Below are 22,512 nucleotides of genomic sequence, written 5' to 3' on the forward strand. Positions count from 1 at the left end.
TCACCCTGCCTGAAAAGAACAGAACAGAAATCTGATTAGAATTGCAGAAGGTAATCAACCAAGTGGAACATGGGAAGGGCAGCAAGGCTCAAACTGAAGTAACCACAAACAGTGGCCACTTTGCCAAAGCCAGGGGAGAGAATTGAACATGCCCTCTGCAACTCTCCCAGGTGCTGTAACAGAGACGCAGTGCTGCAGCCCACCAGTCCAACAACACCTCATCAAACCAGGGTTTTTCTTCACCTCACACAGAAAGTCCACAAAGGCTTTCTCTTTCACAGGGAATGACAACAGCCTAGTTCCTAGCTCTATTTAAAAACCTCAATATCTGGTAAACAATAGTGAGGGCTGGATGTTAAAAAGCAAAATTGTAAAATATGATTAAATATGTCAAGTGGAAATGTCAGTAAATGCCTGAACACTTCTCGTTTGCACAAATTGAGCTGTACCTGTTCTGAGTTCACTGACACGGTAAGCTGAGGGCTCAGAATAACACTGATACATTTTTGCATGAGATATCCAAAGTCAAACAATAATTATTACAGGTATTAAAACTGTTAGCTTACTTTAATAAACCCTTTGTACCATAACCTCTTGAAAACAAAACAAAGCAGAGGTGTGATCAGTTCCCAAGAACATGTGCTAGATCCCTGAATAGGCTGTACTGAACAATTGTAAATACAGCTATGGTTTCATAGTTATTTGGGGATATTAGTCACTTGCAAATTAGTCGGTTGCATTATCCATACTATTGGTAGTGGAGAGACTCACAAAGTCACTGCAATTAGCTTCAAATAGTCTCCAAACAAAATGTTGAATAGAATTAGGATGTTAATAGGTCTGTAGAAGAAAGTGATATTATTTGTAATATAAATATCCAAAATGTTTCATTTCAACCGAGCAAACAATCTGAAGATCTTGAGTAGGCGTCATCTTTTGCTTTGTTACCCTGGATATACTATATATAAGGAAATCCGGAAGCATTTAACCAGGACAGGTTAGAATCTACAGTGCCCTCAACGATTATTCGGGGGAAAAACTCTGTATTAGCCATGGCAGTATATATTGTCTTGTTGCAGGCTGAAGCACCATTCAGTGAGTTTGGCATTTGCTCATGATTTACCAGACAATATATTTCTGTAAACTTCAGAGTTCATGCTGCTGCTGAGTTAGCCAGTTACAGTGGCAACTGTCATAAAACATCTTTCACCATATTTCACAGATGGTGGTGCCCTGAATTTTTTTTCTTTATGCTTTCTTTCTACACATCTGTCCATAAGGTATATATTATTTAACTGTGCAGGCCTTTTTGGTGCTCTGGGCCATTCTGTGTTCCAGTCCCACTCACTGTGTAAGAGCTTGGGGGAGTGGTAAGAATACATATGCACTCCCTATTGTAAGTTGATCTGGATAAGAGTCTGGTAAATGACCTAAATGTAAAATATACAATAAAGCTAACTAGTGTTGCACTTTGATGTGCTGCCTGTGTAGTTATGCTGGTCAATTCTGACAAATCCACTCCTACAGTACCTTCTGGAGAGTATTTCTGATCTGTCACCTTCAATATTTGAAGCATTTTTGCCTCATAATGGCTTCACCTATTTGGCCCCCTTGTTCACAGACGACGATACAATGCTCCAAAGGCAAATGCATAGCCTAGAATCAAGGCTTGGCATTGACCTTTGTCTTATGCCTGCACAAATTATGTTGTGACACTCACATGTCCTGCCATTGAAACATTGAAAATAGCTAAGTGTTTTGATATTTACAATGGTCCACAAAGGCAGATGGCAGTGGAGTTTGTCTTGAAAACATTTTAAGCTCATCGGGGTACATTATTTGGTGAGTCTGATCACTACCACGCATGACTTATGCAAGCAACTAAGCCAGCCAAAAGAGACTTCTGATAGGATTCACAACCTTAGTACATGAACATTACAGAAGGACCGGCCATCAGGAAACATTTTAAAGATTTAAGGCAATCTGTTACAAGCATGACCCTTGCAGTGCCAGTGTTGTGGGTTTATTTCTCAGCAGTACGAAAAGTAGAAAATTGCATGCAATTACTATTGTTACTACTATGTTGCTATGGAAGACAGCATCTGCTTAATGACAAAAAATGTAAATTGTGCCACCACAGGCACTGTATTCCATTTACATATGGTTTATTCCTGAATCATCAAAGTGGTAACTAAAGCAACTGATACTCATAGAAATACTTCCTTTGAACAGCTGTTGCAGCAAGGACTTTGATGCCTCTCTTATGTAGTTTTCACCTTAGTTACATCCAGCAGAGCAGTTAGATTGTTTATTAATTGCTGCAACTCTGAGTATCAGCTTGTTAGCTTCTTTGGTTTCTTCCCAACTAAGTAACCACCTTGGTGATTCAGAAATAACTGTGTCATGTGTTTTCACTGCATTCTTTTTAAATTATAGTTAAAGTTAACATTTTAAAAGTTTGATAACAGACATAATACCTTCACAAAGACCAGGCCCCATGAGCAATCATTTCAATGAAATTATAAAATCAAATGCATAAAACTTAGCTAATCTTGTTCTGGAAATAGTCTTCTGTCAGAATATGAAGTAAAATGTTGCCTTTTCAACCATTTCAAGGCGGGTTTGTCACAAGTTGTTTTATCTGAGGCACAGAAAACTCTTTTAGAGCATTTTAACTGATGTGAACACCAAATACACAGGATAAAGATCATTTATGTATGATGTGGGATCCAGCTGGGTTCTCACCCTCATAGAAATCAAACAAATGGGCCATACGAACGCAGTTGAAAATTAATTATAGAATATATAAAAAGTGTCCCGGCAAATATCATTCCGTCCCTTCCTCCTTCCCCATCTGTCTGTCTAATTGACTTTCTAAGGTAAAGTAGATCTCATCCGCAGCCCTTCGAAAAACCGGTGGGCATTAGCTACATAACATAAAATGGAAGGCAAAACCAAGGGCCATGTGAGTCTGACAAGAGCCTGTGCCCTCTTTAGTCTCAGCACCATGACGATGAGAAGAGAGCCCTGAGCAGAGAGATCATTGTGCTCAACAACCACCTGATGGAGGCCAAGCTGACCATTGAGAAACTGCGGGAGGACAATGTAAGGCCCTGGCTATCACTGAACTCTATCAATGTTACTCTAGATACTATCTAAAGTCTGACCCCAAGTCTACATTTGTATTGTAGGGAATTGCTGACTGTTTGAAAGCTATGATATGCTATTCCATTGGTATGATAAAATGTAAATATTTTAATGTTGTTAAATGGTTTAAATTAGCAATAAGGCACCTCTGAGGTTTTTGGTATATGGCAAACCTACCAGAGTGCATTTGGTATCCATGTACTCTGTGCTGCATTGTAAGAACCGTTTTGAGCTGTGGTATTGACTACTGTATATACCAATCTCTGGTCCCTGTTTGCCTAAATACACAGCTCATAACACCTAGCATCTTCACCAACAGTTTCTGAGCCTTATGGCTAATGGAAAATTATTTGGACTGCCAGACACCTTAGTTCAAATCCTTAAGGTGTTCCTTAACGTTATCTCTTCATAACGTTGTTTTCTTCTAACACATTCTCACACGGTCTCTGTCCTGTAGGATTTGTACAGGAAGGACTGTAACTTGGCTGCCCAGCTGCTCCAGTGCAACAAGTCCCACTACCGGACCCAGCTCTCTGAGGTGAATCTCCCAACCATAGAAACAGAATTATTTGAACAACTACATTAAATATACCTGCAAGTATTTCAGTCAATTCACAATGGTCAAATCACATTAGCACCAGGTTCTCAGCCAATCGGCTCAAATAGTTCATGTTTCTCTTTCCCAGAGTGACAGATAATGGTGTAGATGGGACTTGAACTTTGGCTGGTATGCTACCAGGCCCATTGAATCATGCAGGCACAATCTAGCACAGCTTAAGTATTGGAAAGAACATTTATAGTAACTGACGCCAGGTCTGCAGATAAAATGTTATCCACATACTCCACTGGACATACTAAAGCCAATGCTAAGCTCAAGCTATGATTTTCTCAAGCCCAGCTTTATGATGGTGTTAATGAAGCTACATATGAAGGAAAATTCCTTTTCATAATCCACGATACATAAAACAGCCTTCGTTCTTCATCTGAACAGTAGAATACTCCTGACTTGAGGAGGGAGGAAAGTGTGCGGCATTGCAAATATCAGAGGTATAAAAAGTACAAAGTAGAAGTACTCAGCTGTGTTCACCAGTTTTGGGAAGTTCCTAAATCTTTGCATTGGCTTTCAATCGGTTACAGAATAGATTTCAAAGTTGTGCTTTTAGTTTATAAATCTCTGAATGGTTTAGGACCCGAATCCATTTCTGATATGTTTGCAGAATATAAACCGAGCAGGGCTCTTAGATCAATGAACACAGGTCAGCTAGTAGAACCCAGAGTCAAAACTAAACATGGAGAAACTGCGTTTAGCACTTATGCTGTACAAAACTGGAATAAACTACCAGAAGATCTTAGACGTGCCCCAAAAGTATTAATTTTTAAATCCAGGTTAAAAACACTTCTCACATGCCTATGACTGAGCACTTAAACTTAACCACACTGTTTAGCCTTATAGCTACCTATGTTTTTATCCCATTTTTAATCAGTATTTTTTCTTATTGTATTTTTTATTATTATGATGTAATCATTTGCTTTGATGTTTTCTTTTGTGTATTTGTTTTTGTGTTATTGTACTTTCATATATTTTCCTTTGTAAAGCACATTGAATTGCTTCAATGTATGAATTGTGCTATATAAATAAACTTGCTTGCTTGCTAAGGAAGGGCTAAATGACCACGTAAGCAGAGTTCATAACTCACCGGTGACCTTAATTGATAATTAAATGTTTTGGGACATTCTGTTGTAGCTTTGCTTGTGTGTTTTGGATCATTGTCTTGTTGCAGGATCCATGTTTGGTTCAGCTTCAGCTTTTTGCAGAGGTATAAAAAGTACAAAGTAAAAGTATTCGGTTGTGTTCACCAGTTATAGGAAGTTGCTAAGTTAGAGCAAAAATACCAGAGAAACAGAGTTCATAACTAACCAGTGACAATAATTGGACATTTTCACTCTTCCTTTTTATTTAATTGATCACTGGTTAGTTTTGAAGTCCCTTTACCTGATTACCTAGATCTTAATTCTATACTTCTCTAAAGTGGTGAACACAGCCGAACCCAGTTAAATACTTTTACTTTATACTTTTCACACCTCTGGCAAATATTAGCATCGAGTCCCAACCCATTCACATCAATCAGTGCGTAAGCCCACCTGAGCAGATACGCTTCCAACCTGCAATATTAAAACCGTGTGAATCACAAAGTGATTACCTGCTAATGAGGTGAATGTTGACACTGATTAACTGTAGGATGGTGAAGCTACCTTATGTGACAGGTAGGTGAGGAGGCCTCATTGGAATTGGGTTGCAGAGCGATAAAACAATAACAATGCACATAAAGAAACTAAGATTTGCATGTGCCCATACCCAAGAATGACCACGCTGCTTTTGTTTGCTAGCGGGGAGAGGAAACAGTGAGTCGGCTATTGTTGTGTTCGTCGCTGCCAGGGCAGATTAGCAAGGTTTCCTGTTGTATCAGCCCTGGGCCTCATGCCCGGCCCACGTGGCAAGAGCAGAATCAAAAGCTGGCCCATTGCCCGTACCATGAAAAGCAAATGCCTTACCACAGTTGGCACCAAGACCCTGAATAGAAACATTGGTGCGAACATGATTCATCGCTTATGTTATGGTTGCAGCATCATGGTCATAAACTAGTGTTGCCCCCCCCCCCCCCCCCCCCCCCCCGCTGATGTGTGTGATATTATTATATGGAGTGAAAAAAAAACGGAACTCTTCTCATTCTCCGTATGCTGTCTACTGCTACGGGGTCAAAGGTTATAGATCTAGTCATGTCCTCTAGGCTGATTGTCTGGGGGCTGGCAAGTCATCAAAATGTTATGGATGGACTGTGGTGCAGCGGCGATGCACAGCTCTGCAGCCACGGTGGAAGGGAATTAGACACTCCCTCCACCGCATAGCAGGCGTGAGTTGTCACTTAAAGTAAAGACTAATATTACAAAACCTTGTTTAGTCGGATGTTTGTAGCAGTTTGTCAGTGAATTATGTGCTAATAATTGGGTATTTACATTGGTTAAAACCAACCTGTGATACTAATGTTATGAAAGGTTGTTTGTGCAAGTGCTCAGCTTAATATCTTTTGCTCCTTCTAGTCATGAAGCTATAAATAGTTAGCTTCTCATATCCAATCAACCTTAAATGAGTAGATTCTTGCTGATAACATCATTCAGCAATTATCAAAGGGCTATATTAAATCTGTATCGAAGGAACTTCAGCGAATGAGTTGACATTTTTAAGTAATGCTCCTGTGGAGAAAATTAAAGCTATTTGCTATAAAGGTTACATCAGAAATGACTTTAAAGTGTGTTCAGCGATATATAGACTGATTACAACTCTCAAATCTTACTACTGCATGGTGCCAATCGCAAGGGGCAGCTCCAGATACATCAGTGTGGGTGGACAATTGGCCAGAATATTAGAACCTGGGGCCATTATCGATATTTTGTTGCAAATGTGTAACCACACTGGTGATAAATTCTGTTTCTTAATTGTTTCATCTTCCCATGAAAACTGCAATAATCTCACAATGTGTATCCACATTGTTTGTACTCCTATCTTTAACAAAATATATATATTTCTGCCTCTCTTTCACCTTGTCAGTTGCCAGCTGAGTTCCAGGAACGTGTCAGCATGCACATGGAAGGCACACCTCTTTGCCACACTGCCTACGCCGACTCAGTTCCTGCCTCTGTCATCGCCAAGGTGCTGGAGAAGCCGGACGAGGCCTGCAGCGGCAGCCAAGCCTCCAGTTCACCCACCCCCCAGGCCCAGGACCAAGGCTTCCTCCTTGACACCCTGGACAGAGGTGCGCACCTGGGCCTCCGGGCGGCCTACAAGTCCGACCTGTACAGCAGCGACACGGCCCTGTACTGCCCGGTCGATCAAAACCGTGAGCGCAGGCCAAGCATGGACCTCCATGGACAGAGGAAACTGATTTACGGACCCCAGAACTCCATGGACAGTAACCCAGAGGAGGGTCCCTTGTTAGGGCTAAGGTCTGGCTTCTCCCAGGAGTGCTTTGCCAAGTTCCCCACCACTCTGGGACCCGCATCAGGGAGCTCGTACTCCAGCTTCAGCGGAGGGGGCTCGGACGACAACAAGGGTGACGGCCCCCCGAGCAGTACTGCCTCCTCCCCCCACCACCACTCCCTGTACATGGACTGGAGAGATGGGGGAGACTATGAGAGGAAGAGCGACTCCTCCTGGGAGAGGGACAGTCCTGGCGGGGGTGGGTTTGCCAAGGTCCACGCCGTCTTCCAGCAGGCCGGTGAGCATGGCGGAGCACACCACCAGAACGGCAGCTCGCCCGTCTACAGCCGCACCATGTCGTCCTGCTTCAGCGAGCCCTACGAGCCCCTCCCTCCCTCGTCCTCGCCCAGCGTCGCCTACGGTGACAGTCGCCGTGGCAGCACGCTGGCGCCAGAGGAGGAGGAGCTGATTGGCCGCTGGAGGCAGCTCAGTGTGGAGGACCTGAGCGCCCACTCGTACCACTCGCCAGGCCGGGCCTCGCCCTACAGCTTCTCCGAGCAGCACTTCTCCGTACGCCCTGCCAAGATCCGCCTAGGGCCCCTGTACAGCAGCTTCCAGGAAGGGGCCGACTACTACCACCAGGGACCCATCATGGAACCCCCAGTGGGCTTCTCCACACCCAGCCCAGAGTGCAGCCCTGGTGGGGGCCTCCGTCAGGCCCATCAGTCCCACAGCCAACAGGCCCACCAGACCCATCTCTACCGGGCCAAAGAGGACAGCCAGGACTCTGAGAACAGCCCCTACCACTCAGGGAACACCAAGGAGGGTAGTGTCGGCGGGGCGGGGGGTGGGGTTGGTGCGGGGCAGAACAAGGAATACGTGGACGTCAGTCCCAACAGCTCCACTGAGTCCCTTAACCAAAGGTCCCTGCAGATGGCCGCCGAGATGCAGCAGCATTACCAGGCCGAGATGCAGCCCCCTTCGCCCCCTCAGGGGAGCCCTCCACCGCCCCCGCCAGCACCATGTCCTCCACCCCCGCAGTACCAACAATTTGGCACATTAGGACTCTCCAGAAAGGACAGTCTGACCAAGGCCCAGCTGTACGGAACACTTCTGAACTGAAAGAAGAAAATGCTCTTGTTCTCTGAGGTAATATTCTCTCTCTTTCTCCATCTCTTTTTCTGTTGGGATGTGAGGTGAGAGGTCTTGGTGAATCCGGCAAAACACGTGAATGTGTTTGAGGCTAGCCGTTCGTTCTGTGGAAGGACATTCGTTTTGATAGGTCAGTTAGAGGATACGGTGAGGTAGGTTCAGCTTGAATTGGTCATATTGTGGCCACGTCTGTGATGGACTGACAAACTACTGGTTTGTATCACTATAATGAATGTCTGTGGATGTTTAGGTCAGGTGAATTGACGATTTCTTACAGTGTCAAATGAATGGGAATTATAAAAAGCAACAGTGCTGTGGTACATTAGGTTTTACAAAAAACTATTTGAATGTTACTGGAGAACACGGTTGCTGAACAGTTGTACCCAAAGCAGTGAGCTTGTAGACAAAGTATTTAAAGTAACTGTTGAAATATGGACATACACATATATATTTAATTACAACTACAATAATTGAGTGTTCAAAGATATATTTTGTACGTAGCCACATTCTAAAGAAAGCATTACACTGATGATTATATAGAAATGGATACAATTCAATCAGGTGTGGACACCTAACACTGTATATATGTCTGGTTAAGAGCAACTGCCAATGAATGAGAGACACTTCGAATGTTGAAGATTCAGAAGACTCAAAGTCAAATATAGATTTGTTTATTGTCAACCACAGGCTGAAAACTGTGCTGCATTTGGGCAGAGTAAAATATGTATGGGCATGGGGCTTAGGTTAAAGTTGCAGTACTCTCTAGTATATTAGGTGCCTTGGGAATGTGTTAAAGTGATGTTTTACTCAAAAATAGATATCCTTAACCTGAACCTGAGTGCAGCTCCATTCATTTATTTTTTATTTTTGCTTTGACAGGATTTCACTATCTATAGCACCTAGAAAAAAATCTATTAATTATTGTATAACCAAATGACTTCTTTTGAGACATTAACGTATGTCTTGAACAATGATGCCATTTCTATTAACACACGTAAAATGTATCTGTCCTTGGTGACCAGATCCGGTATTCAACCTGAGGGCTGTATTTCCTTAAAGTGAAAATTAACAACATATTTTCCTATATCCATTGCTTTTGGAAATATTATTATTAGTGAGCTGGACAGTTGAGAAACTGAATGAATGTAAATACATTTTAATACACAGTTTCAATTCTGTAATTTTCAAGTACAGTATTTTTATGTTCGTAACCCCTGGCAGGCCAATGGTGTACACCTCTGCTCTATAAACATTTAGGTTTTCCAGTCCCACTCTACCTCAGATTTCCATGCCCATAGTCCCATCAAGCAACTACAATCCTGTTTCTGTCACATAATGATGCATGTTAATATCTTTCTGTTGTGTTTCGCTTAACCTAATAAAGCACAAACTACGCATTTATATGCACCAAGGCTTGATGAACTACTTCAATGTTGGTGTATGTGTGAGAGACTGCAGTGGATAATGCTAGCAGGTAGGTAGGTAGGTTTCCATGCAATTGGCAACATAATTTTTTGAAAGTATTCTCAAATCCACATGAAGGTGTGCATTTTCTGACCAGCAGTCTTTTTCTTTTGTTTAAAAAGGCATTGTGTCCTGTAATGCACACAAAATGTATTTTTTGCGTAAGTTTTCATGTACTAAATAAAAATCGTAACTTGTAAGTGTTTCAATCCCATTTCCACTCTACCAATAGTTGTGTCACTGAATTGGCAACTAACACGTGGGCCCTCGTCGTGGCATTCGGTCGAACAGCAGCCCCGCTTTAATCAAGTCACCGGGACCAATCACGCTTATACCTGTACACGTGAATTTCAGTAACTTATTTTATTTGTAGCCTAATAAACAGGATGCTTTTTGAGCAGTATTTAGAGGACTACAGAACATAATCATTGCAGGGCCCCAGTTTACTTCACTGTTATAGTTAGTTTAGCAATATATACCATCATTTCTTGCATAATGTATTTTACAAGGACAAAATGATCCCACCCACAAGTCCAACAAACCAACTGTCTGTTGTCATGCCACGTGTAGTGATTTCTTTTTAATACAAAACATGGCGTTACTTAAACTGTGGATGTAACCATGGACCGTGTGAGTGAGAGACAGAGTAGGAAATAAATAATAATTAGTTAGAAATATTCTAAATACAATGTTACTACACATGTTTCAAAATGAATAAAAGACAACTATGTGCATGCATTTACACACACACACACACATTTAATCTTTGGATTATCAACTGTTTTGACTATGTAACGCGTTAACCATACCTCCGCATTGACACAAAACACACACCCCCTCTCGCTCACCCTGGAAGGGAAAAGGGAATTACTTGAGATATAACATCTATCCCGAGGAGGGAACCTCCCCAGCAGCAAAATCACAACAGCATCCCACTGGATATGAACCTTTATTGTTCGCGTCCATCCAATCACAGCGGATGACAACACATTTCCACTTCAAACACTTTTTGAGAAAACTGGATTAGGCAACACAACACAACCAGTCTGCTATTCCTTTTTGCCACTGCCAAATGCATGATGCAGTATGCATGAGCTTAGCTGCCTTAGTTATATACAGCTGCCGAACTAGATACCGTTTCCTTTTGAACCCTGCCGGAATATTTCTATAGCACTATAACCAATCATCTAAGCACCGCATAAAAGCAAAATACGTCAGTCTAGCTTCCCTTTGATAATGGCTACTAGGAATTAGCTCCCCTACACTTTGACTGTGTGAACTAGTGACTCAGTGAGCGCTGATGAAATTACAGTTCTTACAGCCTAGTCGGTTCCCACGGCGACTTGTTTACTTAAATGCACATACATGGAACACTGCAGGTAGAAAATCCTCAATGGACTTTCACTATTTCACAGGTATCGCGCTCATATTGTTAGCACTCTCTGCGGGCACACTCATCAACCACATTCACACGCCATCCCCACATTATCTGCGCATCTCTCACAGACGTGCACACAAACAGTTCATGAAAAACAGTGGAAACTTCACCCACTGTGGCCCTCCCCCACTCCCCCCCCGTTGATTTGATCAACAGTCTGGATCCCGTTTCCTTCTGAGTTTTTTTTTTTTTTTTTTACAAAGACCTGATCTCCACCATAGTCTCAGACAGGTCCCACAGCTTCCTGGCCGCGTGATCGTCCGTCGCCTTGGGCAACAGCTCCTCCTCTTCGCAGTCGGCGAAGCACTTGCCAGTCACGCCCTCCACGTCGGGGGAACACGCAAGGTAGAGAGGTGTCTGAGCACCCTCCAGTGGGCTCTTGAAGAAGGCCAGCGAGGCCAGGTAGAAAAGCGGTTTGGCCAGGAAGGGGATGTGGATGTGCCTGCCCAGCCTGGTCCTAACCATACCCGGGGTGAGGGCATTCACGGTGACCCCGGTAAAGCCCTCGTCCTTCAGGCGCCTGGCCAGCTCGTGGGCGAAAAGTAGATTGGCTAGCTTGCTCTGGCTGTAAGAGAAGGCTTTGTTGTAGCCGCTCTCACTGTTGTGGCAGCAGACATAGAAACATTTATTACACAAGACATCACACCAACCTTGTATGTATTTGTAAATAAAAGGAAGAAAGTGGACTAAAGTAGAAAGTTCTTATCTCCTCTACAAACTTTGTTTTCTTTATGGTTGTGCTAATAAATACAACCCCAGGTAAATGTAATTCATGAACGAACAAATGTAGTCAATGAATGATGTAGTCTATAAACAAACCACACCTGTTGAGGTCATTGAAGTTGATGCTGCCGTACTTGTAGAGCTTGGAAGAGACCACGACCACGCGGCTGGGAGAGGAGCGCTTGAGGAGGTCCAGGAGGAGGTGGGTCAGGAGGAAGTGGCCCAGGTGGTTGACCCCTAGTTGCATCTCGAAGCCCTCCTCTGTCTTGGTGTAGGGACACTGGTAGATGCCAGCGTTATTAATGAGCACGTCAACTTTTTGTTCTTCCTAATAAGGGGGCAGATGAAGAGACACATTTAAGAGGCATATATGGGCTACTGTACAATAAGCAGCAGGGATTTGAGTAATAGGCTGGAGGACTGCATCTTGTTGGTCTCCATTTGATTCTATAATTTGTAACCAACTATGATCAATGCAAGTGATTTCAAGAAACTGGATAAGGAAAACCATGTCTTAGAACGTAAACCCTTTAAAATGGAACGGATGTTAATTGCTTTTGTAAACATATAAAATGTAGGCCTACCCACGTGACTGTTTCAGAACATTGGACAGCTCACTATGACGTCCAGTTGCCTTACCAACCTTCATTGCAAAACAATATGTTAGAACGAAGAGGACGTAGCCTACAGAACATTCTATGAACCTCAGGCTGACCCCGTCTTTTACCTTAATGAATCCGAAAATGAACAAGCTGCATCATATCCCGTGTTAGACTGTACTTGACCCACTAGCTAAAAACAGCGGTTATAGTGTACAGTATACCGGACGTGCGGAATCGAGTTCCGAAGTATACAACTGAATTGTTATCCAAAATAAATAAATATCAAAAATTGCAACACCATTTTTAATAACAATTAAATTCTATGTCAAGTCGGATCTCCAGCCCGATCACTCGTATAGCAGCCCTTTTAGCTAAACTTTACCTTCAGAATCTCCTCGCAAAAGCACCGAACAGACTGAAGTGAGGCGAGGTCCAGTTGTTTGATGACAACCTCCCCGCACTCTGGCCCTGCTTGCTTCTTGATCTCCAGTGCCGCTTCCTTAGCCCTTTGCTGGTCCCGACAGGCCATGATGACCCGGGCCTGGAGTTTGAGCAGCTCCCCGGCTACGGCCTTCCCTATGCCGCTGTTAGCTCCGGTCACAATAACAGTCTTTCCACGCATCATATCGGTAGGGTACGGAAGCAACTGTGCGGCTTTCTTTCGAGGGAACATTCTACGGACAATTAGCAATATTCCACCGCCGACGACTGCGGCAACAATAATCGCAGCTGACATTACAACAAGTAATTAATGTTTCAAAAGGTTCAAAAGGTATGTGAGCATGGTAGGAACAATCACCTCAACAACATTCACAAGCCTGGCATTTTTTTTCTGATTATGGCCATGTGCTCGTGACACCTCGATACATGAAGAATTGTCGCACCCTGCTGGTAGAAAATATTGATGTCCCGAAAAGGCCCATGCCTTGTACGTGGCCACTGGCTAGTAGGTGTCGTGCTTTTTTTTTTTACAGTCTATGGCTAAAACATGGGCATGTAAAATAAATCTAAAAAAAGTAACATAAATCTCACAAAAGACACAAAACAACCTGCTATGTTCTCCCAACTTTATTGTAGAAAGTCTGACGACCCATTCTCAGCAACAGATATTTGGTACTAAACGCCCTAAGTACTAAACATAATCAACTACCTCAATAGGCTGAATCACAATGTGCACATTCCTAGTATGCTCTATCTGTTATGTTTATACCTATCATCTTGTCTTCTTATAACCAGGGTGAATGATGAACTTGGCAAGAAAATACTGAACAGAGCCTATAGCGGCATGAAAATCAACACGACAACTGCTTCTGGCTCTCAAATGTGCACAAATTACAGTATTCTCAGGTAATGGAAAACACAGACCCTTCACTCTGTCCTATTGTGTATCATCAAACAATAAGAAGGCTTTCATTTAATACACATTTTTCTATACATCCTCTCACACAATTCTGTAAATTTGGCATCCTGGAAAGACACAAATGATCAGAAAGGGGAATACAGTTGGACTTACTTTATATATCACAGAATTAATCTCAATACAAAAATTGGCTGGAAATACAGATAGGGTGAGTTTAACTAAGAAGAGTAACAAGGCATAGGATCACTGTCGAAGAGGTCAAGTGTGGTGGGGGTGGAGGTAAGCTCAAGACTGGGCCTCAGGGTCTGCCTCAGTACTGGGTTCATTGTAGATATAGCTCCCAACACCTCCAGTGTTCACCCCTGGAATGGGTCAAGGGACAGAGACATTGGAATATGGTGTTAAATCTATTAAATATAATTACAGATTTAATGAATAAAGGGGTTTGTTCTTTATGTTTAGGAGGAAGATAAGTCTGGGGTGCGTAAAGCCTACCTTTAGGCCCAAACAAAGTGGCATAGCAGGGCTTGTGGCAGTAGGGCTGCCCATCGTGCTGTAACAGAATAAAAAAATAATTTAATTTACTGTACTGAGAAGGTTCTTACCAAATGCATTAGGTCTTCATTTATCTACAGTATGGCTATAGACATATTACTAGAACAGTGCTGTGCTTCACTCCCACTGCAATGAAGTAAACAGTAGGTTCTACTGTAAATTGCATGTGTAATTATATTCTTAGCACATTTTTTACTGGACATTTTTATACTTTTATACCTTCTATGTGTCGTTTTCTCTGTTATCCCTTTACAGAGTTGGGGAGTAACGGATTACAAGTAAACATTAACTGTTATCCGTTACGTTACCAACAAAAATATATTTACAGATACTTTTGAAAAAATGTACGATTACTTTTGTATTACTTCAATTGAAAAAGAAAGGCGATAGGCCTACCTGGTGTTATTTCTTTTTCAAGTTTCAGGGTTTATTTGTCAATTGCACCGAACAACACAGCCAGGACAAGTTGGACCGAAGAACTTAGACAGGAATTGTTCAATAGATTAGCCAACTATTTGTTAGATAGCTGTAAAAGGGCGCTGCCTTCAAGATAAAACATTATATGGAATTTACCATGACATTTGAGGAGAAAATGTGTGTTGGGAAGCACTCAGCCAAAGGATGATTATTTGTTTGATGCAGCCACATCAACTCCTTCAATACAGGTAGGCCATGTGATTCTGCTTGCTTTGCATCTCTGAAAATTGTGTTCATTGGTTATCATTGGCAGCTGACATCATTTACTTTAAGATTGCAGGTTCATAAACACAGTTTATTAATTCATATGTGTTTTGAAAATCCCTTACGGGTGGCCCTAATAATCTCAGGTTACGTTCACGCGGGTAAATCTTATTTCTATGTGGGTGTTCACGATTCCAAACGTGCATTCGCGTGACGGGGGTTTCTGCAACATTTTGACCATGTTGATGGTTGTGGAGCAAAACAGATTTAGTTTATGTGCTAAAAGCTACGGATATCTTAATTTTTATATAAAACAATGTCAATACCCTTTTCGAGTAATTGCCATTTATTTTTCAACAATGTTTTGAATCAATTTGAGGTAGTATAGGCTTACGCATCATTAGATTTTGGGTTATGTTCAGAGATTCTGGAAGATCATGGGTTATTGAATTAATTGGAATGACTGAATATCTGACAGAACTTTAGTGTGTAGAGATGTAGGCCAATCATATTGAAGTGGAAAGCAATGTTTTAGAGACCCTTCCCAAAGGCTGTACACAACCCATAAGGTAAAATGCAAAATTCAGTTTTTGGCCAGCTATGTAAACTCTAATATTGATTGATCCTGTAAAATGTGTTCAATTGATTATAGGCTATTCCTACTTTTTTCCAATGCCTCTTAATATGAAAGTGAAAGTAATTCAGATTACATTGCTGAGACTGAGTAATCAAAAAGTTACATTACTGATTACAAATGTGGACAGGTAACTTGTAACTGTAACGGATTACATTCAAAAAGTAACCTACCCATCCCTGTCCGTTTAATATATCATACTTGTTATTTGTGAATTCCTTTGTCTAGATTCTGAGTATGTGAACATGTACTTGGCCAATAAAGGGGACTCCATTCCCAGTCAATGTTCTGTGTTAGACCCAGTGGCTGTGGTTTAATTCTATTTATAGGGCTCTGCTTCATGTCATCACAGAGTGGCCGGGCAGGGCATCTCCCCAAACCCTTCTCAACACTCCCCGCTCTCTGCTCCTCCCATCTCTGTCTCACCTCCGCATGGCTGCCTGGGGCCAGGGTCTTGCTGCACCTCTCACAGCGCAGACAAGGTCGATGCCAGTCCTTCCCCAGGGATGTCACCTTCTCAGCTGTACGCACACCGACCCACGCATGCATTCATGCGCACGCATGCACACATAGACACACACACACACACACATATATGCACAAGCACACAATGTCAGACATATCACTATGGAAACACCATTCCTCTTCTCCCAGTGGCCAGCCACCATGTACATTGTTTACACCCACTCAGAAACCCAGATACATACAGGTAGTACACAGGAAATGACATGGACTATAACATAACTTACCAAAATACACTGTTTTGCTGCACCTTGGACATTTACTGGGTTCTCCAGAAAAAGTAGAGAAGCTTGCAGCTGCGTCAAAAAAGAGATTGAGAACAAGAGGCTTGTTACAACCTGCGGTCAAAATAGACTGAATACCCGTTATAGGATAATGCATTACAGTTGCTTCACTTGTCTACCTGTCTGTGTTTAATCTCATGCTTCTTACCCTTTACTGGGCCTCTGGCATGAGCTTTTTTCTCCTCGGGTTTGGCCTCTGTTTCCATGGAAACGCTGGTAGTGGTATTGTTGGCAGGAGCCTCATAAACATAAGAGCCTGCACCTCCAATGTTCACGCCTAGAGAAAGAAACTTAAGTCAGTATGCCTTCCAGCACTTGAATCAAAGCAGTGGCATTTTCCATAAGATTGTCTGTAAAACATAAATTAGGCCCATGTTATAGGTTTACTGTGATTAATCCAATATATTTTATAAGCACATAGGGTCAGTTTCACAGACACATACTTAGTCCTAGTCCAGAAAAAAAAAAGATCCAACTCAATTGAGATTCTCCATTCTGCTTGATTTTTTTAGTCCTGGACCAGGCTTAATTAGCACAAAAACGAATCAAGGCTGGCCATTAAGTTGACGCATTGCACCTTTTGGTCCAAAGAGGGCAGCATAGCAGGGCTTGTGGCAGTAGGGTGTTCCATCATGCTGCAAACAGAGGACAGTGAGCAGATACAGTTTCTGGGTACAGACATATCGGACTACGTTGGTAGGCTGGAAACCCCTACAGGTATCAGTGACTAGGGTCTGGCTTCAATTATAGTTTGGGCAACTTTGAACTAGGGAACACAATGTAAGGTGGTTCTCTTCAGACTTTCCCAACCAATCAGTGCAGACAGGACAGAACGTCACTTTTCAAAACCAAAGTTGGTGGGCAAAACTTCTTAAGTGATTTTAGTTCAAGTAAACTAGACACTTTCAAAATGCAGTCTTTAAAAATAAACTCTGTTGATTTCTGTCTTCTACCATGAGTAAGTAGTGAAGTGAGCAGTGACATGGTTGCTCTCCCCTATGGCCAGTTCTTTTAGGCTTAGACTACTGCATTGGGGTGAATCTTGTGGTGAATTCCACTTTGTATTTAAAGGAGCCATGTAAGATGTTTACCATACTACTACCATAAATTCTATCATAAATGACCAGAAAACCCCTGAAGTTGATGTTTTCAGTGATTGTTTTAAATATTTATTTTCTACCAAATTATTCAGAGTTCCTCAGATATTCCCCATTTAAAACTTAATCACTGGTCCATCAATCCGTTTGCAAAGACAGACCCCATGGATCTACCCCACCAAGCTGTACAAACTGAGGTACACGGGACACAGCATAATGATTTTCCATTTAAGTGTTATAGGGTAAATAACTGAACTGAGTTTAAAATGTCTACTGTAGCTTTGGAGGAATCTCTGCATATCACTGCACAGTACACACATCATACTCTTCAGCAGCCTTTTGTACCTTATCCAACCAAAAAATTAGCCAATCCTCTCTGGTAATAGTCTCATGTACAGTACAACAGATTAATAGTATTTCAGAGCAATGAGTCTCTAAGCCTCTCAGAGATAAATGGTACCAGATCCAAAATGTCTGCCTAGATACTCCTCTCTATTTCACACATAACCCCATGAGAATATCACCCGCCTCTGTGTGGGGCGACTCCCCTTACCTCAGCATGGCCCCCTGGGTTCAGAGTCTTGTTGCAGCGCTCACATTTCAGACAAAACTTGTGCCAGTCTTTGCCCAGAGATGTTACCTTCTCAGCTGTGGCAGAGAAAAAATGGGGACTGTTACGTTATTTGGTATTGTTGTGTAGGGAAGAACACATTAACTCTGGTGGTGGAATTATATCAGCAATTTCTTTATCAACCTAAAACAAACCCTATACATTTCCTTCTGAACGGAAGTTTGGTTATCTACAGATGACTCAATTCTCTTTTATGTTAAAATGTATCTGGCATTTTCTACACATTTCCTTTGTGCGGCTAGTTCTTTCGTCAATATATCTTCTGCTGCCCACTGTGTCAGAGTTAATCATTGCATTCACCATTGTAATTTAAAAGCCTGTTTCATATCTCAAATCCCAAAGTCATCGCTCCACTTCTGTCCATTCCGCCTGTCCATCGTTCTTGGTCAGACACACACTAAAACATGAACACAAACACCACACACACTAATGTACACACAAACTGTCTGCCTATGAATTACATATCTTTTATGCTGTAAATACTTCCTGTACACCACTGTCTACTGCCTATCCCTGGCTACTGTGGGATTAACAGGAGAGAGAAACAGAGGACATAGAAAAACAGTGAATGGTACAAGCTATGGGGGGCTTTTATCTGTAACCTCTGTTATATACAGCCCAGAATACCCAAGCAGATCACATGCCTCTGGCACACACAGATATCCTGTGCTCTTCAGACTGCCGACCTGTCACTAATGGGAGGTGCAGTTAAGTGGAAGGGAGTGGTCACATATGTGGACAGACTCTCCCTTGAATCTCTGTACATGTCAAAGGAGAGGCCTGAGAGTATGTCCCTTCTGGCGGTTTTCTCTCCTCTTTAGTTCTTCCCATGTAGCTTTCCCATCTGCGCACATGGCATTATCTCTCTCTCACACACATAAAAATAGTAAAACAAAGAAAGTAAGCAAGAAAGAGATGAGAAGGTAAAATAAAGAATTTGTAAAGGCTGTCAGGTTGTTTATTTTAAATTGTAAACTGTGTGGTTTGAATCCTTAATGCCAACTGCTTGGAAGCTGTGGTACATGAGAATGTATACCAATAAACAGCAATAAAGCAATTCAGGGGTTTGTGGTATTTTGTCAATTAACTACGGCTAAATGCTGTATCCAGGAACTCTGTGATGCGTTGTGCCAAACAGCCCCTCGTGTTTTATTGGTCAACAATAAGGGGTGCTTGGGGGGGATTTCGTTTCTCGTTTGGTACATTGCTATACATAATTATATTGATGAGCGCCATCTAGTGGCAGTTTGGGAGCAGGATTCTATGTCTGGGTCTCTCACAACCCCTATTGCCTAATAAATGAATCCATGTCAGGGAAGAGGGGGGGATTATCGTTCTCAATGGCTTTCATGGACAGGAGAATGACCTGAAATGATACATGCAGTCAGTATAGTTTCACAGAAATCTTCTCAGGTACCGAGGCAGTGGGACTCAGAGAGAACAGTTTTTCAGAATGACAGTGGGATTAGAGTACAAACTGTAGATCTAGAAGCACTCAGTGACATTATCAGAGAAGCTAGGGACTAAAGGAACAAGGGCCCTTAGGGGCCAGCTGGTATGTATGTAAAGAAATACAAAGAGCAGCATTTCCCTCTTTGTTAGTCACATGCTGCATGTGTATGGGTCAGAGGTAACGTTCTAAGGGCCATTTCAACACATTAAGGTATTGAGATACTTGTTTTTAAGGTTTTATACAGTGCGTACAGTATTTCAGGTTATCTAATGCCAGGTTTTCATTAATTCATTTCTACATAGAAAGCCAGAGGTATTGTCCATTTGGAGTGAATTAGGTATGTTTTTTTCTCCTTCTATTTTGTATGTGTTTTTATTGTTATATACAGGGCTCAGGTGTAAAAGACACCAAGGTGTCAGTTGATTCCTCTGTGTAAATTAAGGTAAATAAATAATGGTAAGAAGAAACAAGTGTTTCAAAGGTTAAATTTGTGTCAGGCAGGTTTCCAAAGGTTTCTTTCTGTCTCACCATTATATACCTAACACTAGAAAAATAAGTACCAGAAAACCTTATTGTTATTCATGACTCAACTATCTAAACTAGATTTGTATTTCTCTTTTCCCCAGTGTTTCTTTCTCTATAGTGTATGTACGGGAAGGCTGTACTTTTTACAGGTGAGTGGAAAGGAAATGTATGAGACCACATTGATTCATATATTTTATCCCTCAACATGGACATGTCTTCTAGGCCATATAAGAGAACATGTTGAATTTGCATCTTTACAAGGTTTTAGATTCACATGCATGTGCTGTTATTTTTGGGTGCGCTCACGCCTGGATTTCCTTCTTTAAGAGCTGTCCAGTTAGTTCTGAAATTGGAATCCTATTGTTCTCCAGAGATAGAGCACGGCAAAGTCGATCCATCACACAGATGAGACAAATTAATAATTCACATGTATGGTCAGGCTTATCTAAGCGTAGCAACATTTTAGTTAGGCCAGTGCCAACTGGTTCACAAACCTCTCCTTGGGGACCCCCAGACCGTATTTGAGCGATACTCGAATAAACTTGCACTTAATATTATTCCGGAGAAATAGGTGAGCGAAATTGTGAAATTCTTGGGGGTTAGAGACCCACCGAGTAAACCAATGCCTAATTCATGAATTTAGTGCTATCTCTTTATTGTGCCACGCAGCTAGGCTAATGGCTGCATGTAAAATATTTTATAACCACGAACACATCCCTGAATAGTCCTACTGTTAATCGCTATCGATTTAGAAAGATGTATTTAAACCCATTTAACCATCAATGGAATGCTGTATTTGTCACACATTTTTTGAGATATATTTCATTTTGTCCATCTCACTCAAAACGCAATTGGTCAGAAGCGTGCGCTTACTGCGCTCTAAAAGCCTTGTTCTTGACGCGTCTGCAGGGCGTAGTTTTTAAATTAAGACAAAAACGAACGAGCACATGTCGGATTCCAAAACATCCTATCAGAAGTCATTTACAGTCAATGACCATGGTCTAATTGGTTTAGACTATGTATAGCCACGCTCTACCGACCCATTGCCTATAGCTTATACCCACAGTAGGCTAAATAGTCTCCAGGTTTATTTCAATATTGATCAACAGCATGCACTTGCCTAATTAGGCCTAACATTACCAGCCAATACTGTATAGGTTTTATGTATAATTATAATGTGACGATTGCTCAGATAAACGCCTTATTTTAGGTAGAATATCCGTAACTGAGGCTAGGATAGCCAGTCCATATATTAGCAAGCATTGTTGATTCTTGGGAGTTTTCATCACACAAAACACATGGTAGATCAGTATTGGAGCAACATAATCAAATCAAATAAAAAAAACACTTACCAAAATAAACCGTCTTGTCGCATTTAGGACATTTTGATGCCATGTTCCATATATTCTGTAATATAGAAAATTGATATCCGTTTTCAGTTTAATTCAGCTATTTGAATCGTCAATTTTTTTCACTAGCTTTTATTGATAGACAAGTGGAATTATAAGGCAGCATCCTCCCTCACGTTATTCTGCTAAATTTATATAGCCCCTCCTTGATGATGACGTAAGAGCTGCTGATTCTGCACCGTCCTAACCCGGTAAATTGCTCCTTTGGCCACAGTACTACAGACAACCTAATCCATGAGGACAGAGATTGGGCATAACGTTATAGGCTAATCTGCATTAGAATCAAACAATTCCCAATATTAGCAGTCTGCAGGTTAAATGAAGACATATATTTGCGAGTTAACTTTTAATTGAGACATTACTTTTAATTGAGACAAACATTTCAAAGAGACAGTCAGACATCTTATATCAGATATAACTATATTTGAACTTGGTTAATCATGTCGGAAACCAACGGAGACAGTTTCCCAGGACATCTCTGTTTGTATTCACTTCATGTGGTTGTTAGGATACGCTCGTTAACGTTACATCAATGGAATGTTAAGTGATGCTCTAAATTTCCCAGGACTGTTGTAAGCTGTAGATACTGTAAGCTACTGTAGATCCTTGGCATTCAGATAATATGCATTAGGTATTTACACTTGCGCTACAACATATCTTGAAGCTCAAATAACCTTATCATTCCAATCCTGAAATTGTCTCAATTACAGTTCAAAACTCAATGGCAAGTTGTTACATTCATTTTTAAATATTTGCATGGAATATGATTAGATTGTTTTCTAAATTATACATTTTATGTGTAGTCTAGGCTATACTGTCTCAACCAATAGGATAAGCTTTTTAAGAAGAGTCACAAACA

The 22,512-nt window shown here is 41.6% G+C and overlaps 3 protein-coding genes across 10 annotated transcripts in view; 1 reads left to right on the forward strand and 2 right to left on the reverse strand.

Moving 5' to 3' along the window:
* si:dkey-174m14.3 (uncharacterized protein LOC563117 homolog) overlaps positions 1–10,247 on the forward strand; it is a 44,849-nt gene extending 34,602 nt beyond the window's left edge. For all 8 annotated transcript variants that reach the window (XM_020056351.3, XM_010882268.4, XM_034287800.1 and 5 more), the window contains 3 exons: positions 2,998–3,105; positions 3,605–3,685; positions 6,755–10,247. In XM_020056351.3, coding sequence (XP_019911910.2) covers positions 2,998–3,105; positions 3,605–3,685; positions 6,755–8,245 — 1,680 coding nt within the window. In that variant the 3' untranslated portion in view covers positions 8,246–10,247. The remainder of the gene's footprint in view (positions 1–2,997; positions 3,106–3,604; positions 3,686–6,754) is intronic.
* Positions 10,248–10,669: 422 nt separating this feature from the next.
* Positions 10,670–13,356, reverse strand: rdh14b (retinol dehydrogenase 14b). The gene is made up of 3 exons (XM_010882269.5): positions 12,885–13,356; positions 12,002–12,228; positions 10,670–11,775 (listed from the first exon to the last, which is right to left on the reverse strand). Exons 1-3 carry the CDS (start codon positions 13,236–13,238, stop codon positions 11,373–11,375), a joined length of 984 nt encoding a protein of 327 aa, XP_010880571.1. The 5' UTR covers positions 13,239–13,356; the 3' UTR covers positions 10,670–11,372.
* A 199-nt stretch (positions 13,357–13,555) lies between these two features.
* Positions 13,556–21,779, reverse strand: crip2l (cysteine-rich protein 2-like). The gene is made up of 8 exons (XM_010882270.4): positions 21,597–21,779; positions 18,189–18,283; positions 17,116–17,173; positions 16,687–16,815; positions 16,482–16,550; positions 16,159–16,253; positions 14,358–14,415; positions 13,556–14,224 (listed from the first exon to the last, which is right to left on the reverse strand). Exons 1-8 carry the CDS (start codon positions 21,637–21,639, stop codon positions 14,148–14,150), a joined length of 624 nt encoding a protein of 207 aa, XP_010880572.1. The 5' UTR covers positions 21,640–21,779; the 3' UTR covers positions 13,556–14,147.
* Between the last annotated feature and the right edge of the window lie 733 nt (positions 21,780–22,512).

Source organism: Esox lucius, chromosome 18, assembly GCF_011004845.1.
Source record: "Esox lucius isolate fEsoLuc1 chromosome 18, fEsoLuc1.pri, whole genome shotgun sequence".
NCBI lineage: Eukaryota > Metazoa > Chordata > Actinopteri > Esociformes > Esocidae > Esox > Esox lucius.

What these genes read in the sequence shown, in the direction of transcription:
- crip2l (XM_010882270.4), bottom strand. Translation starts at nt 21,639, where the DNA reads ATGGCATCAAAATGTCCTAAATGCGACAAGACGGTTTATTTTG. An exon ending in CAGCAAAACAGTGTATTTTG is followed by an intron (nt 16,254 to 16,481) that starts GTAAGTTATGTT and finishes GTGTGCGTACAG; the next exon opens with CTGAGAAGGTGACATCCCTG. An exon ending in CCCCAGGCAGCCATGCGGAG is followed by an intron (nt 14,416 to 16,158) that starts GTGAGACAGAGA and finishes ATTCTGTTACAG; the next exon opens with CACGATGGGCAGCCCTACTG.
- rdh14b (XM_010882269.5), bottom strand. Translation starts at nt 13,238, where the DNA reads ATGTCAGCTGCGATTATTGTTGCCGCAGTCGTCGGCGGTGGAATATTG. An exon ending in TTTGCGAGGAGATTCTGAAG is followed by an intron (nt 12,229 to 12,884) that starts GTAAAGTTTAGC and finishes CCCCCTTATTAG; the next exon opens with GAAGAACAAAAAGTTGACGT. An exon ending in AACTTCAATGACCTCAACAG is followed by an intron (nt 11,776 to 12,001) that starts GTGTGGTTTGTT and finishes CTGCCACAACAG; the next exon opens with TGAGAGCGGCTACAACAAAG.